The 15,155-nt window shown below is 46.3% G+C and overlaps 1 protein-coding gene across 1 annotated transcript in view; it reads right to left on the reverse strand.

The window, feature by feature from the left end:
* rrbp1b (ribosome binding protein 1b) overlaps nt 1-15,155 on the reverse strand; it is a 35,836-nt gene that overhangs the window by 3,792 nt on the left and 16,889 nt on the right. Inside the window, exons 12-32 of the mRNA XM_063210627.1 lie at nt 14,809-14,917; nt 13,522-13,610; nt 12,998-13,243; nt 12,195-12,232; nt 11,807-11,926; nt 11,592-11,661; nt 11,278-11,321; nt 10,825-10,909; nt 10,539-10,580; nt 9,487-9,527; nt 8,997-9,084; nt 8,502-8,570; nt 8,058-8,150; nt 7,686-7,826; nt 6,721-6,810; nt 5,945-6,037; nt 5,560-5,625; nt 4,676-4,768; nt 4,436-4,519; nt 3,765-3,845; nt 201-284 (exon numbers count right to left, since the gene is read on the reverse strand). Coding sequence (XP_063066697.1) covers nt 201-284; nt 3,765-3,845; nt 4,436-4,519; nt 4,676-4,768; nt 5,560-5,625; nt 5,945-6,037; nt 6,721-6,810; nt 7,686-7,826; nt 8,058-8,150; nt 8,502-8,570; nt 8,997-9,084; nt 9,487-9,527; nt 10,539-10,580; nt 10,825-10,909; nt 11,278-11,321; nt 11,592-11,661; nt 11,807-11,926; nt 12,195-12,232; nt 12,998-13,243; nt 13,522-13,610; nt 14,809-14,917 — 1,866 coding nt within the window. The remainder of the gene's footprint in view (nt 1-200; nt 285-3,764; nt 3,846-4,435; nt 4,520-4,675; nt 4,769-5,559; nt 5,626-5,944; nt 6,038-6,720; nt 6,811-7,685; nt 7,827-8,057; nt 8,151-8,501; nt 8,571-8,996; nt 9,085-9,486; nt 9,528-10,538; nt 10,581-10,824; nt 10,910-11,277; nt 11,322-11,591; nt 11,662-11,806; nt 11,927-12,194; nt 12,233-12,997; nt 13,244-13,521; nt 13,611-14,808; nt 14,918-15,155) is intronic.

Raw genomic sequence — 15,155 nt, forward strand, 5'->3', positions numbered from 1 at the left:
TTCATAGATATCTCTCCAAGTTACCTACAGTATGTTTCAGTAATTGTAATCGCGTATGTGTGTACCTGTTCATAGCTCTCTGGTGTGTGTGTGTGTGTCCAATTCAGCCATGTGAATGGGCAGGTAAAATAAGGTCATTTGGAATATGTGGCACTAGATTGTAACTAATGTGTGTGTGTGTGTGTGTGTGTGTGTCCTACCTGTTCATAGCTCTGTGCTAGCTGCAGTTTCATGGCTTCCTCTGTCTCCAGTTTACCCACCGTCTCCTCCAGCTGAGTCTGAACCTACACACACGCGCACGCACACGCACACACACACACACACACACACACACACACACACACACACACACACACACACACACACACACACACACACACACACACACACACACACACACACACACACACACACACACACACACACACACACACACACACACACACACACACACACACGTGTTCATGACATGTATAAGCCAAGCAAGTGAGACTGAGTGAGTGAGGAATGAGTACAGTATGTGTGTGTGTGTGTGTGTGTGTGTGTGTGTGTGTGTGTGTGTGTGTGTGTGTGTGTGTGTGCAGAAAAACACATTCATGCAGACAGGCGGGTGTGCATCACTCCATAGCCAAGGGTGCAGTGCTGTGACACAAACAAACAAACAAAACAAAACAGACAAACAAACACACAAACAGGGCAGTGAGGTTAGAATAGAGGAGAGGAGAGAACGCTCCAGAAGAAAGCCGCTCAGCTGGAGAACCAGGAAGCTGCAAACACACCCAAAACAAGAACGGAAAAAAAATCCTAAATAATAATAACAATAATAATAATAATAAAAACAAAACACACACAAGCAAACAAACAAACAAACAAACAAAGATATGCAGCAGCTTAGTTCCTTTGGTTCCGCAGCCATGTTCTACTTGCTCGGCTAATTCTACATAGCGACACCGAAGCATATAATCTATTCGGCTAACAGTACTCTACAGTGCTATGCGTGTTCTATTCCGCCATCTTGGAGTGAATTCTGTGCAGTGATACTGAGGTGTATTCTATTGTGCTGTTAAGAGAGTTCGATTTTGCCATATGAAGACCATCTTCAGTCTAATCTCAATTTTGACAAAGTGAGTAGTTACTGCATTTTGCATTTGTACTCAGCGATATGTCAACACATTCTGTGCGGCCATATTTGAAATGGAGCTTCATGCTATGGGGTCAGTGAAATCACGTCCTTTTACTTCCAATCCATAAGTCAAAACTTGCCAACATTTTGAATTGAAGTGCATGGAGCGTTTGACATGTGACCTGCATTTCACATATGGTAGCAGTGGATTTTAAAGATATGGATTGGCGTTGGAAGATAACTCACTTTTGGCAGGCAACAAAGGTTAGTTTAGTTTTTGTGTGAGACTAGGTAATAGACTACAACGTGCGTCTCGCATATTTGATACGAACTGAGGCTGAAGGAGCACAGCCAGCCCTACCGCTGCACCGTGGCTACAGTGGCTGCACGTCAGGCATGCGACTTCTCTTGTGTAGTCCAAATAATTACCGGTAGGCCTACTTGTTTCTGCATGCACACAACTCACAAATTACTACCAAGTACTACAGTATGTGTGATCGAGGGCGGATCTGAAGATGGGGTTTTTATCTGTTCTTTTGATTCCTTGTCAAAGTGTTTAACTTTTCAGGCCCCATGAGCCATCCGGAAGGGACAGAGACTTAGGCGCCCCATTGAACGCACCAATGAGTGGAGAGGCGGTAGCAGTAACCAACGAGAAGGCAGTAGCAGTAGCGAATAGCGGCTGCGAACACGCACACTCCCGTCACGAGCCCTGGTGCCACACACACACACACACACACACACACACACACACACACACACACACACACACACACACACACACACACACACACACACACACACACACACACACCAATATGTCCTTATCTCTTCCGTCACACACACACACATCTGCAGGCCTTTTATTTCCGCACAGTGTGTGAGAGAGAGAGAGACAGACAGGGACTACAGTGTGTGTGTGTGTGTTTGTGTCATCGCATTAAGCAGCCAGTGTGGGGATTTAGCGTGTCACAATACGTCAGCTAGCCAGTTAGCACACACCAAACACAGCACACAGGAGTTAGTAGCCATCACTGGCAAGCACCTACATGGGAACTATCAGAGAGAGGAGAGAGAGAGAGAGAGAGAGAGAGAGAGAGAGAGAGAGAGAGAGAGAGAGAGAGAGAGAGAGAGAGAGAGAGAGAGAGAGAGAGAGAGAGAGAGAGAGAGAGAGAGAGAGAGAGAGAGAGAGACAGCAGCAGCAGCGATCTGCAATAATGATACCACTGAGCATTAGCGCATTAGCGTGGCTGCATGTTCTCCCTTGGCTGTCGCCCATCGCCAAGGCAACAGGGTAACAAAGCGAGAGTCAGGAAAGACCAAAGACAGAGATCCTCAGCAGTTAAAGCGGTCATTGGTCAGTTTTTCTGTTGCCATACAGTGTCCTGGATCTGAGATTTTGTGAAAGTCGTACATGAATTATCAAAATAGCTAAAAACAGACAAATCAGTAGTTGCCAAATTCACAAAAAAATAAGAAGAATTCAACTTCCTTTCCCTCCCCCAATCCTCCTTAACTGTTGGCTAAGTCATTCACTGTGGGCAGGTTTGTGACGGCGCATGCAAAAGCCATTTCAATTCATTCTGGTTAAAATGTTCTACGTATGATGAATTAGGATTCTTACCACAATGCATCATAACTTTGCATGCAGAAGTGGTCTGCACAGTGCACATGCGCAATGCTGACACTTGCCCTGTGATTGAGAGGCAGCTACCTTCATCCCCTAACCTAATCGGTTAACCAAACCAAGTTTCGCTGCAATTTTGTAAACAAGACTACAGGCTTTGGAAAGAGCTAGAGAACTACAGTATTTTTTTTTCCATGTACGACTTTTAGCAATCCCAAGACAATTCAAGGTAATATGACAAAAACAAGAAACAAGCTGCCGACTTTAACATTAAGAGGGCCTACTGGCCAGAAACTACAGTAAAGCAAGTCCCACAGATGCCATTTTGGCAGGAAGACTGTTACCACCAGCTAGTTTCTGCAGTCATTCCAGTAAAATGGCATCCATGGAGCTCTACAGAGAGGGTCCATTCCATTATCCAAACTCCCATCCTCGACGTGTACTTGAGGCCTCGCGTTTCTCCCTTCAAATTGAACTTTGAATCGCGCTTTGGCGAGATATCAAATTAAATTTGTTAGTATTGTCATTACAAGGCCCCAAGCACAAGAGAGGTTGGGAGATTACATATTGGAATAGACCTAAAGCAAGTCAATTCTCTGCTCTCCAGTCCTTTCCTCCGGCTTGGCGAGGCGAGGCTTAGAGCCATCGATAACCTCAATACAAGGTTTTAATAATTCATAAGTTATTCTCTCATTTTGCAAAAGGACATCGGCAGAGGAGATCAAAAGTCCCCAAAAGCTGCTCTGCACAGCTTGACCTCAAGACCGACCAACACTGGGGCAAGGAGTTCAACGGCTAGAGGAAACAACGGAGGAGGACCGAGATTGATTTGCACAAATTAATGACGCAAGTCAGCCCCTTAAGACTTTAAAAGAGTCAAAGAGAGTGTGAGAGAGTCATATCGTGAAAGAGAGAGAAACAAGTTGTCTGATAGTTCCCAGCAGGCTTTGCAGTAGGGTGCGTGCACGTGTTTTCCCCCTCCCCCTTTCCCTCGGCCTTTCAGTGCACCCTGACCTGCGCGACCTCTGACCCCGAAGAGTGGGCGGAGTCTTCGTTCTGCACGCGCTCACTCGCGTCCCGCAGCTGCTGCCTCACCTGAAACAGCAAGCTGTCAATCAACAACAAACTCCGCCCCCTTTTTTAAAAACCACTATGAGGAACAGTGTTTTTAGCCACGGTTGTAACGTCTGCCACACACAACATTCATACAAAATTCTTCAGGGTTTTTTTTACTACACAAATGAGTGAGAAACGAACACACGCAAATAAACAAAGGATCATATAGGCAAGAGAGATTATGATGCACAAGGACATTTTGGAACGTTGTTGCCAAGCAAATTTACCATTAAAGACGTTTAGCTTGCCTATTTTTACACCGAAGTCACACGCGTTGTGAGGCAACATTGTCCCAAAAACAGCATACCGTGTTATCACACCTGACCGGAGTGTGAAAATCCCATGGGTGGGAAGGAGAGAATAGCTGGAACAATGTTATGTCATCAGGGAGAAAGCTTGGTGAAAACACGGTTACATCGGCATAGAAACCAGTGGGAAACTCTGTTACGTCGTCATGGAAACCAGGGACACCATAGTTACCGTAGTCATGGAAACATGGTTACGTCGTAAAAGAAACCAGTGAAAACCACGGTTAGTTACCGTACTAGTCCATGAGCAGGGCGACTTACCGCTGCAAGTTCTGAGGTCTGTTTCTGGGCCTCTGCCTGGGCTGACTCCAGCTGGGCCTGGGCTTCCGTCAGGGACGACTTCAGCTGTGGAGGAGGGGACACGAAAATACACGAAATGTGTATATGTCCATATGTCCAGTATGACATACAAGAGTGTGTGTGTGTGTATGTGTATGTGTATGTGTATGTGTGTGTGTGTGTGTGTGTGTGTGTGTGTGTGTGTGTGTGTGTGTGTCTCACCAGTGCGATCTCCTCTGCGTAGGTCTGGCTGAAGGTCAGAGACTCCAGTTGCTTCTCCAGCTGGGCTTCCAGCAGCATCACCTGCTCCTTCAGCTGCCATGGCAACACACACACCACACTCAGCATCAGCACCAGCACAACCATCACCCCTATCGTCACTATACATAATCATCCCAACCATCACCCATATCGCCTCTATACATAATCATCATATCCATCATATCTATCTATAATACAAACATTCATTTATACTGTAGGATTCACATCAATCTATAATCGACCATCACCTACTCCTTCAGCTGCCATGGCAACACGCATCATAATCAGCATCAGCACCAGCCCAGCCCTCACCACTGACCATACCAGATGACCCGTTTTCCAAACTTAAGATTTGCATCCAGTTTGCTTGCAGCTAAACTCTCGTTCCAAATTCTCATTTATCCAAGTTATCCCGACATGTTATTGCCCGTTCTGTCAAATCCAGTTTCTTACGTCTTAGCTCTTTTGGATATCTTCAGACATGTCGCTGCTCTGTGTTGTGGCAGTCTGTTCACTGCATAATGCTACTGCTACACTAGTGTTACCCCCCTTCTCTGCTTCCAGTGCTCCAACGCATGTAATGTAATACCAAACCTAACTACCTAACTTCTTTGCATCTGCACTTGTTCTGTACATTTCCTGTGCACTTTGTATCTGCTGGTGATGCTGGCTATGATTACGTCCTCGTTTGTTAGTCCTTTTGGTTATAAAGCGTCTGCCAAATGCAATGCAATGTAATAGAATACTACAGTACTTGGATGGATGGATGGATGGATGGATGTGAATCTTCAGACATATTCTCTTTTATAGGCAATTCATGTAATGCAATGCAATTCCTCCAGTACCTGTTCTGTAGTGTGTCCGTCTGTGTTGTCTGAAGCCTCCTCCAGCACCTTCACCTGCTCCAGGGCCTGTGGGACAAACACATTTTTTATTATTACGGTTATTGATTACCATTGCAGTTGATTATTAAGAATAATCATATTGACAATTGTTGTGGAGTGTGTGTGTGTGTGTGTGTGTGTGTGTGTGTCCTCCCATCGCCTGTGCGTGTGCTTCTGCCTGGGATATCTTGGTGTGTGCGTGCATGCGTGCGTGCTTAAACATCACCACCTGTGTGTGTACCTCTGCCTACGGGATCTTGGTTGGTGTGTGTGTGTGTGCGTGTGTGTGTGTGTGTGTGTGTGTGTATGTGTGTGTGTGTGTGTGCGTGTGTGTGTGTGTCCTCACCGCCTGTGTGTGTGCCTCGGCCTCTGAGATCTTGGCCTTCCAGACCTGCTCCTCCTCCTCCACACTCTGCTGAAGCTGCTTTAGCATGCCCTCCTGCAAACACACACACACACACACACACACACACACACACACACACACACACACATTCGCATGCACGCAGAGACGCACATGGACACACACGCGCGTGCACACACACATGCACGCAAGCACACATACACACGCACGCAGGCAAGCAAGCACACAAAATGTTTAGAGGTGAACAGGAAATGACATCACAGGAAGGGAATTCTTCTTTCTCCTATAGCTGCTTCAAACACACTCTGCCTTCAACACAAACACACACCTGCAAATGGAGAGAGACACTAACAAACACACGCCTGCATGTGGAGAGACACAAACACACACGTGACACAAACACAAACACACACGCACACCTGCAAAAGGAGAGAGGCACAAACACACGTGACAAACACAAACACTCATCCCACCCTCCACCGTCTCCCCACCGCAGTGCAATACTGATCATACTCTGCCTTTAACACACACACACACACACACACACACACACACACACACACACACACACACACACACACACACACACACACACACACACACACACACACACACACACACACACACACACACACACTTCACCTCCCATGGTGCGATAGGCCTACTGGTCACAATCTGCCTTCAACACACACATGCACACACCTGCATACGGAGAGAAAATCACACACACACACACACACACACTCGTCCTCCCTCACCGTCTCCCCCAGTACGGTGCGGTACTGGTCACACTCCGCTTTCAGTAGCCGCTGGCTCTCCTCACTCTCTTGAAGTTTAGACAGCAACTCCTAAACACACACACAGAAAATACACACACACACACCATACAACACACACACCATACAATACACACACAGACACAAACAACACACACATACACACACAAACACACAATACATACACAGACACAGAGACACACACCCAAATGATCGTACACCCAGACAAACACACACACAGACATGTATTAATTAAATGCACAGACAAATGGACACAAGCAAACATACAATTACACAGCGAGTCAAAGACAATAGACACACAAACACACACAATAGCTTGGCTCCTAAAAGCAAAAGGGGTGGATGACACACACACACGGACAACATAGCGTGTACAGTAGCTCCTGAAAAAAAGACACACACACACACACACACAGACAGACACACAGACACACAGACACACAGACACACAGACACACAGACACACACACGCACGCACGCACACACGCACACACACACACACACACACACTGCGTAGCCTATTCACACCTGCGCGCACAGCCTATTCACACCTGCCCGCATACACAAGTACAGCTAGCGTTCGCACACAAACACACACACAAGCGTGCATTCACGCACGCGCAAGTACAGCTAGCATCCCCACACGCTCACGTGCACACACGCACACGCACACACACGCACATATAACAGTAGGCTACAGCCAGGATGTACACACGAATACGCACATCCACTCACACAAGTACAGCTTGCATGGGCACACGAACACGAACACGCGCACACACACACAGAAATGTGTTCTCCACACAAAGAGGAAAGTCACAGGAGAGTTTTCAGATGTGGATATTTTTTTTACAGTTTTATTGTTTTTTTTAAAACATTTTGACGCGGTCACGTCTTCTTCAGAGTCCAAGTGTGTTCTCCCTCACCGGTACTTCTGAGGAGGAGGAGGAGCTCTGCTCCTGCTGCTGCTGCCCTTCTTCCTGGTTGGGCGTGGCCTCGTCCGAGGTGGGTGTGGCCTTCTGAAGAGCTTCCTGAGCCTTCTCTGCGAACGCCTTAAGCCAGTTGCCCTGGCAATCACACGCACACACAAGCAAATGCACAGGTGAATGACATTCAATTAGGCAGTGTTCAGCAGAAAATAACACTGTTTAGTATTAGTATTAATACTGTTTAGTCATACACATTAGGCTGCTCCTTTTACAGTAAGGGCAAACTGTTACAGTGTAATAATCTTGCATCTGCTGTCTGAAGAATTCCAGAATGATTGTTTGGAATGTACAACCATCGGTTTTGTTTACCTGCTCTGTTTCTATGGCAACCTGAGGGAAAAGCGACTGTAGTGTACTCCTGGCCTCCGACTGGAAAGAGTCCAGCTGCTTCTCAGATTCAGCCTGAGTGAGAGAGTGAAAGTGAACGTGAGAGAGAGAGAGTGAGAGAGAGAGAGAGAGAGAGAGAGAGAGAGAGAGAGAGAGAGAGAGAGAGAGAGAGAGAGAGAGAGAGAGAGAGAGAGAGAGAGAGAGAGAGAGAGAGAGAGAGAGAGAGAGAGAGAGTGAGAGTAAAATTATGACATGGTGAAAAGGAGTTGCTCCTCTGGGACTCAAACCCAGGCCTACTAGTGTAGCAATCTGGATATCTGACTGTCACACGAAGAGTCAGGCTCGTTGGCTTGGTGTGTGTGTGTGTGTGTGTGTGTGTGTGTGTGTGTGTGGTGTGTGTGTGTGTGTGTGTGTGTGTGTGCTCACCAGTGCCTCAACCCTCTTCTCCGCTACAGCCAAAGCCTCCACTGCGGACCAGTTCTTCTCCCTCAGCTCCTGAACACACACACACACAAACACACACGGTTTAAATATAGCAACATTCTCACACACAAGGTTTAAATAGGCTATAGTGCATGCAGTCATTTACATTCAACATACACTGAGTGGTTCACTCACTTCTCCCTCTCACATACAAAGACAGAGGTTGATATTTAGTACATCAACAGGGTAAGCATAGTCAGTCTCTCTTGCGCGCACACACACGCACGCGCGCACACACGCACACACACGCACGCACACACACACACACACACACACACACACACACACACACACACACACACACACACACACACGCACACACACGCACGCACACACACACACACACAGCATTCGTTCACATTCACAATGCATATTGCATTCGTTCACATTCACAATGCACAAACACACATTAACGCATGCATACACACAGAATCTTACGTTGCATTTGTTTTTGAGCGTCTCCGTCTCCTCCTTCATCTGCTTCAGCTCCTCCTCCAGGGAGATCACGCGTGCCTCCTGCTCCAGACTACACATGTACACACAGGTAAATTAACAGGGTAACATTTTATAAAACTGTGAATAGGATGTTATTCTAAATACTTTATAAAAAATAAACTAATTATCTCCACTGTGCAGTCGTTGTTTGTTTTTTTAATCATTTACAAACATTTGTAAATGCTTTGTTAAATCTTAATTATTATTAAATGTTAATGAAGTGTTTATATGGCTGTGAATAGGAACGTTATTCTAAAGTGTTATCGTAAACAGGACATTGAAGCCTGACTACATGTGCATGTGTGTATACTGTATACTGAGAGTGTGTGCGCGCATGTGTGTATACTGTATACTGAGAGTGTGTGTGCATGTGTGTATACAGCGTGTGAGTGTGTGAGCATGTGTGTATACAGCGTGTGTGTGAGTCACGTACTTCTCAAAGGGCTGCTCAGCTTCGGCCACCTCTTCGGTTTCCTGTTGGGAGCATAAAACTCACAGACGTCACTATTAGTGATTTACCAAACCATTAGGGCTTTAACAATACACTCAACGGTACTAGTAGGGCACTAGGTTACTACATCGGCGACCCAGGTTTGATTCCGGCCTGGGTCATTTGCCCGTCCTTCCCCATTCGTTTCCTGTCCCTCTGTCACTGTCCTATCATAAATAAAGCAAAAAAGCCTCTCCCCCCCAAAAAAAAAACAACAACAGAAAAAAACCTCAACTCACGATTCGGTTCATATCACGATCTTTGACCAATGGTTCGATTTCGTCATTTTTCTTTTTTCACATTTGCCAACATTATAAAATAAAGCTTTATATGTACAACAGGATACAAGAGCTTCCTTAAGTTGAAAAATAATGATTTGAAGCACCATGATCGCTCTTCATGTGTCTTTTCTTTACTGAAGGGTAACAGAACCTTGAACGGGTGTGTCGTGACACCACGAATCATGATAAAATATTGGGACTCTTCCTTTGTATCTTTGTATTTGGTTGTGGTTTGTGGAGCTGAACCAATATAATATCGAACCGACATATTACCAGTATCTTACACATATTATTATGATATTACCATATTAACTATTCCCTGCATCACCACAAACACACTTGCGTGTGCGCACTCACGCACACACACACGCACGTTATTAACCCTTTGGCATGTGTCAAACAGAATGTAAAAAATTTTTTAAAAAAAAAATAATGTTCAAAGCACTTGAACATAGCATGTTTGCAGAATGTATGCACGCACGCACCAGTTCCAACAGCCAAGTGCTAAAGAACATTTTGACATTTTTCTTCCCTACAAAAAGGCTCCAGGATTTCCACACATGCACACACACACCCCTAGTCATATACTCCAGGCTTGACTGTGTATGCACACATGTACACAGATACGACATACAAGTGGCATTATCGGTCGTAACAATCCCCAACATGGAGGTCAATGGCAAATGTATGCCACTCCCACACACACACACGTACCGTGTCGTCCTTGGTGTGTGTCTGGGCCTCAAGTTGCTCCGTCTGAGAAAGTGGGGGAGGGGGGTCAGTATCAGAAAGAGCGGCATATTTTGCACATAAACACACCCAAATGTACATGTACACACACACACAACCAGAAGTTGCAGACAAACACAAACACGTTCCAAACATGCATGTACACACACATTCCACACACACACACACACACACAGACGCACACGTTATACACACACACACACACGTTACAGACAGACAGACAGACAGACAGACAGACACACACACGTACCACGTCCTCTTTGGTTTCTGTCTGGGCCTTCAGCAGCTCCAGCTGTTCCTGTAGAGATGCCACCAACCGATCCTTCTCCTCCAGACTACAGGGGGGTGAGGAAGAGGAGACGTGCGTGTGTGTGTGTGTGTGTGTGTGTGTGTGTGTGTGTGTGTGTGTGTGTGTGTGTGTGTGTGTGTGTGTGTGTGTGTGTGTGTGTGTGTGTGTGTGTGTGTGGAGGGATTGTCAAACAGAAGGGGAGAGAAAAGAGGCATATTTGTGAGTGTTTCCAATCATTGTACAGTTGATGAAACCGTGCTGTCACACACACACAAAATAACAAGCCAATGACGAGTTGAGCGCATGTGCGCACGCACACACACACACACACACACAAACTTCACAGAAAAGTCACCATCACACCTTAATAAAGATAAACACATCTCTGTCTCTCTCACACACACGCACACTAACCTGTTTTGGAGCTGCTCCATCTCTGCTGTGCTGGTACTGTCAGGCTGTGGAGGAAGAGAAAGCAGAGATGGAGCAACACAACATGGAACACATTAATGTGTACAATAGGGGTGTGTGTGTGTGTGTGTGTGTGTGTGTGTGTGTGTGTGTGTGTGTGTGTGTGTGTGTGTGTGTGTGTGTGTGTGGAGGGATAACTTATACAAGTCTACGTACTACGGTACATGTGATAAACAGGTGTAGGCCTGTCTGCGTGTGTGTAACTCACTGTGCAGGTGGCGCGTGTGTGTGTGTGTGTGTGTGTGTGTGTAACTCACTGTGCAGGTGACAGGTGCTGCCTCAGGTGCTGCTTCCTCTGTTGCCGCCTCAACAGCGACCTCCTCCACACTACACACACACACACACACACAATAAATAGGGTCACATACACTATAATACACAGAAAACACACTCGTCTCGCACACTCTCACACTGTCACTCGAGCATTTGGAATAGCAGGCACGCACACTCACACACATCCTCTCTCTCGTACCCGTTCTGCTGTGCATCTGGGACGGCTGCTTCTGATTGGCTCCTGATGTGTTCTAGCTCCTCCTTCAGCTTCTGCAGCTCAGCAGACATGCTGCTCAACTCAGTATCCTTCTGGACAAGACTATACACATACACATGGAAGACAGAGGCACGCATGCACACACACGCACGTCAATATTTACAGTTACATTTGTCATGAACGACATTAAATCAGCCTTATCATTTTAATGTTCAACATTGTTGCCATCGCCTTATTGACAATTACCATCACGCCATTAAGATTCTGTTAATTTATAAAGTGTTATGTACTTCTGAAGCATCATTATCATTTTATGACTTGCACAGCTAGCTGGCATCATGCAGCACATGACTAGTACTACATGTCTTACCTGTTCTTCAGCTCCTCCATCTCTGCAGCGTTATCAGCCTGGTGAAAACACCACAAGTTAGTCTTTCCAACATGATTCACCCACCCACACATAAACATGAACATGCAAACCAGTTTAGAAAAGCAACTCTACAGAACAGAAGCATGGGCCTAAATTATCTCCACTTTTGAAAATTATGCAGCAGGCTATTGTAACCACTTCTACTGGAAGGGAATAATTTTTGCTACTGCAACTTCCCGATGGTATGATTTTTTTTTGCAGTCCGTGTGCATGATTCATATTACTTTAAAGACGGGAGATGATGGCAAAAGGGAGATAATCGGGATAACTGCCTTCGAGGTCACCCAGACTTCAGGAGCCTTCAACCTGGCCATTAAAAGGTGCACTGTGTAGGATGGTGGCCACAGTAGGTATAGCAAACATGCTGCTCAATGAAATATGCTGCTCGTTGCGGTATCTTTCAATGAATATTTACCCAATAATGAAATAATATTTATTAGTATGACCAAAGTACAATAAATGTTGCAGCTATTCCAGCTAGTCCATTTCTGGACATTCAAAATGGCCGACACTGGAGAAAATCCCCCTTTGCATGTATGAAAAGTGTAATTTCCCCAGTCATAATGAATACAGGTACTTTGAATTTGACGGTGGTGGCACATTTTATGAAAAAGGTAAAATTTGTGAATGGGCAGCATGAATTCTGGAAATAAACTACTAAAGATATTACACAGTGCACCTTCTACTTCATTGCACCGGCCTCCTTGTCGGCTGTTATGCCTTACTTGGAAAACTGCACCCACCTGTGGCTGGCTCTCCACTGGAGCCTCCTCACTCTCCACGGCCACCACCTCCTCCTCCACGACCGCCTCCTCTCCAGTCACCTCTTCCTCCTTCACGACCACCACCTCGTCCTCCTCCTCTTCCTCTCCTCCCTTCACCTCCTCCTCCACTGCTGCTGGAACCTCCTCGCTGACTACCTCCACCTCCTCTGCAGCTGCCGCGGCCACCTCCTCCTCCTCGATCACCTGGACCTCCTCTTCCAGAGACTGGAAAGGGACAGAATGAGCCTTTAATGTACAAGCCACCAGAGCTGTGTACAGACACGTAATCAAACTCTTTATAGTTACACACACACACTGCATAGTTACACAGACACACACACACTGCATAGACACACACACACACACTGCATAGACACACACACACACACACACACACACACACACACACACACACACTCTCTGCATAGACACACACACACTCTGCATAGACACACACACACTCTGCATAGACACACACACACTCTGCATAGACACACACACACCTCCTCCAGCTCTGTGGTGGGTGCAGGGGTGTCAGCAGGGGCGGCTGGTGTCTGCTGGGTCCTAGCGGCCTCCAGTTCAGCCTGCAGCACTGGAAAACACAAACACACACACAATTAAACAATGGTTATGCATATAATCGCATTGCAAACACACACGCATTGATGGTTCAGTGTGTAACTCTGAGATTGGCTACCAGGCATTGCTCTTAGCCAGGGTTGCCAGATGAGTCCGATTTCCAGCCCCAAAAAAATTGCCCAAAACCCACCAGGAAGCACTTAATCCCGCCCAATTTAAACTAAATTCTATTGATTATTGAAGCCATAAATTTGGAGAAAAATCTACCCAAACACCCTTTTTCCCCATTTTTACCGAGAGACGGCCATCCTAAGCAGCCCGATTGGGCGAGAAACCGGCCAATCTGGCAACACTGCTCTCAGCACTATTGAGTGCTGAAATCCTTGGGGTCAGGAGAAAAAAGCAACAACAGAACACAATAAGGCATAGAAATCACACATGCAGATCCACACACAGATAGTGTAGTTTCTGTTGGGGACTAGATATGCAAAGTATGCCATATCTTGCTAGTTCGGGCTTATTGTTTTCCCTACACACCATGGGTCCCCTTATAGTCAGGCAATGTAGGGAATAGATGGCACTCAGTTTCTTCTTCGCATGCATGCGTGCGTACACACTCACACATCCAAACATTCTGCAGGGAGAAGTAGTGTCAGTTTGTTTCTTGGAGACCTGGACAATATGGCAAGGTGACAAAGAGTGCACACACACACACACGAATGTTTTCCCACCCTTGACACCTGATTCCTGGTCCCGGTGCTCTACTCTTTGTCACCCTGTCACATTACTCATGAGTGTGTGTGTGTGTGTGTGTGTGTGTGTGTGTGTGTGTGTGTGTGTGTGTGTGTGTGTGTGTGTGTGTGTGTGTGTGTGTGTGTGTGTGTGTGTGTGTGTGTGTGTGTGTGTTCGCATACAAGACGCTCGCATAATTGTCTGTGCGTGTGTGTGTGTGTGTGTGTAATTGTTTTGTGTGTGTGTGTGTGTGTGTGTGTGTAATTGTTTTTTTGTGGGTGTGTGTTACACACTTCCGTTGAGTGGTGTAACATGAGTCGAGCTGCCGTGAGGTGAGAAACACTCTTGCAAAAACTATCCAGCACTCGGTCTTCCCGTACGCACGCACGCACACACACATGTCCTGTGATGCTGAGAGATGGGTAGTGAGGGCCTGCATTGCTACCCACACACACAAATACACACTCTCCAATACATACGCAGGTTCGCTTCCTGTGATGCTGTGAGCTGGGCAGTCAGTCCTCCGACGTTCTCCAGTGCCTCCTTCAGCTGAAGAGCCAAGCGATCCACCTCTTCCTGAGCACGCGCCTGAGCGAGAGAGAGAGAGAGCGAGAGCGAGAGTGAGAGCGAGAGCGAGAGCGAGCGAACGAGAGCGAGAGCGAGAGAGAAAGAGAGAGAAAGAAAGAAAGGGACAGAGATAGACAGAGATGGACACACACTTGTAATGCACTGAATGAACTCTTCTACACAGGCAGACACTGGCATAGCTATACACAGACACCCAATAAATATGGATGTGGGGTTTTAGGTGAAGGGGTGTTGACTC

Source organism: Engraulis encrasicolus, chromosome 1 (genome assembly GCF_034702125.1).
Source record: "Engraulis encrasicolus isolate BLACKSEA-1 chromosome 1, IST_EnEncr_1.0, whole genome shotgun sequence".
Classification (NCBI taxonomy): Eukaryota; Metazoa; Chordata; class Actinopteri; order Clupeiformes; family Engraulidae; genus Engraulis; species Engraulis encrasicolus.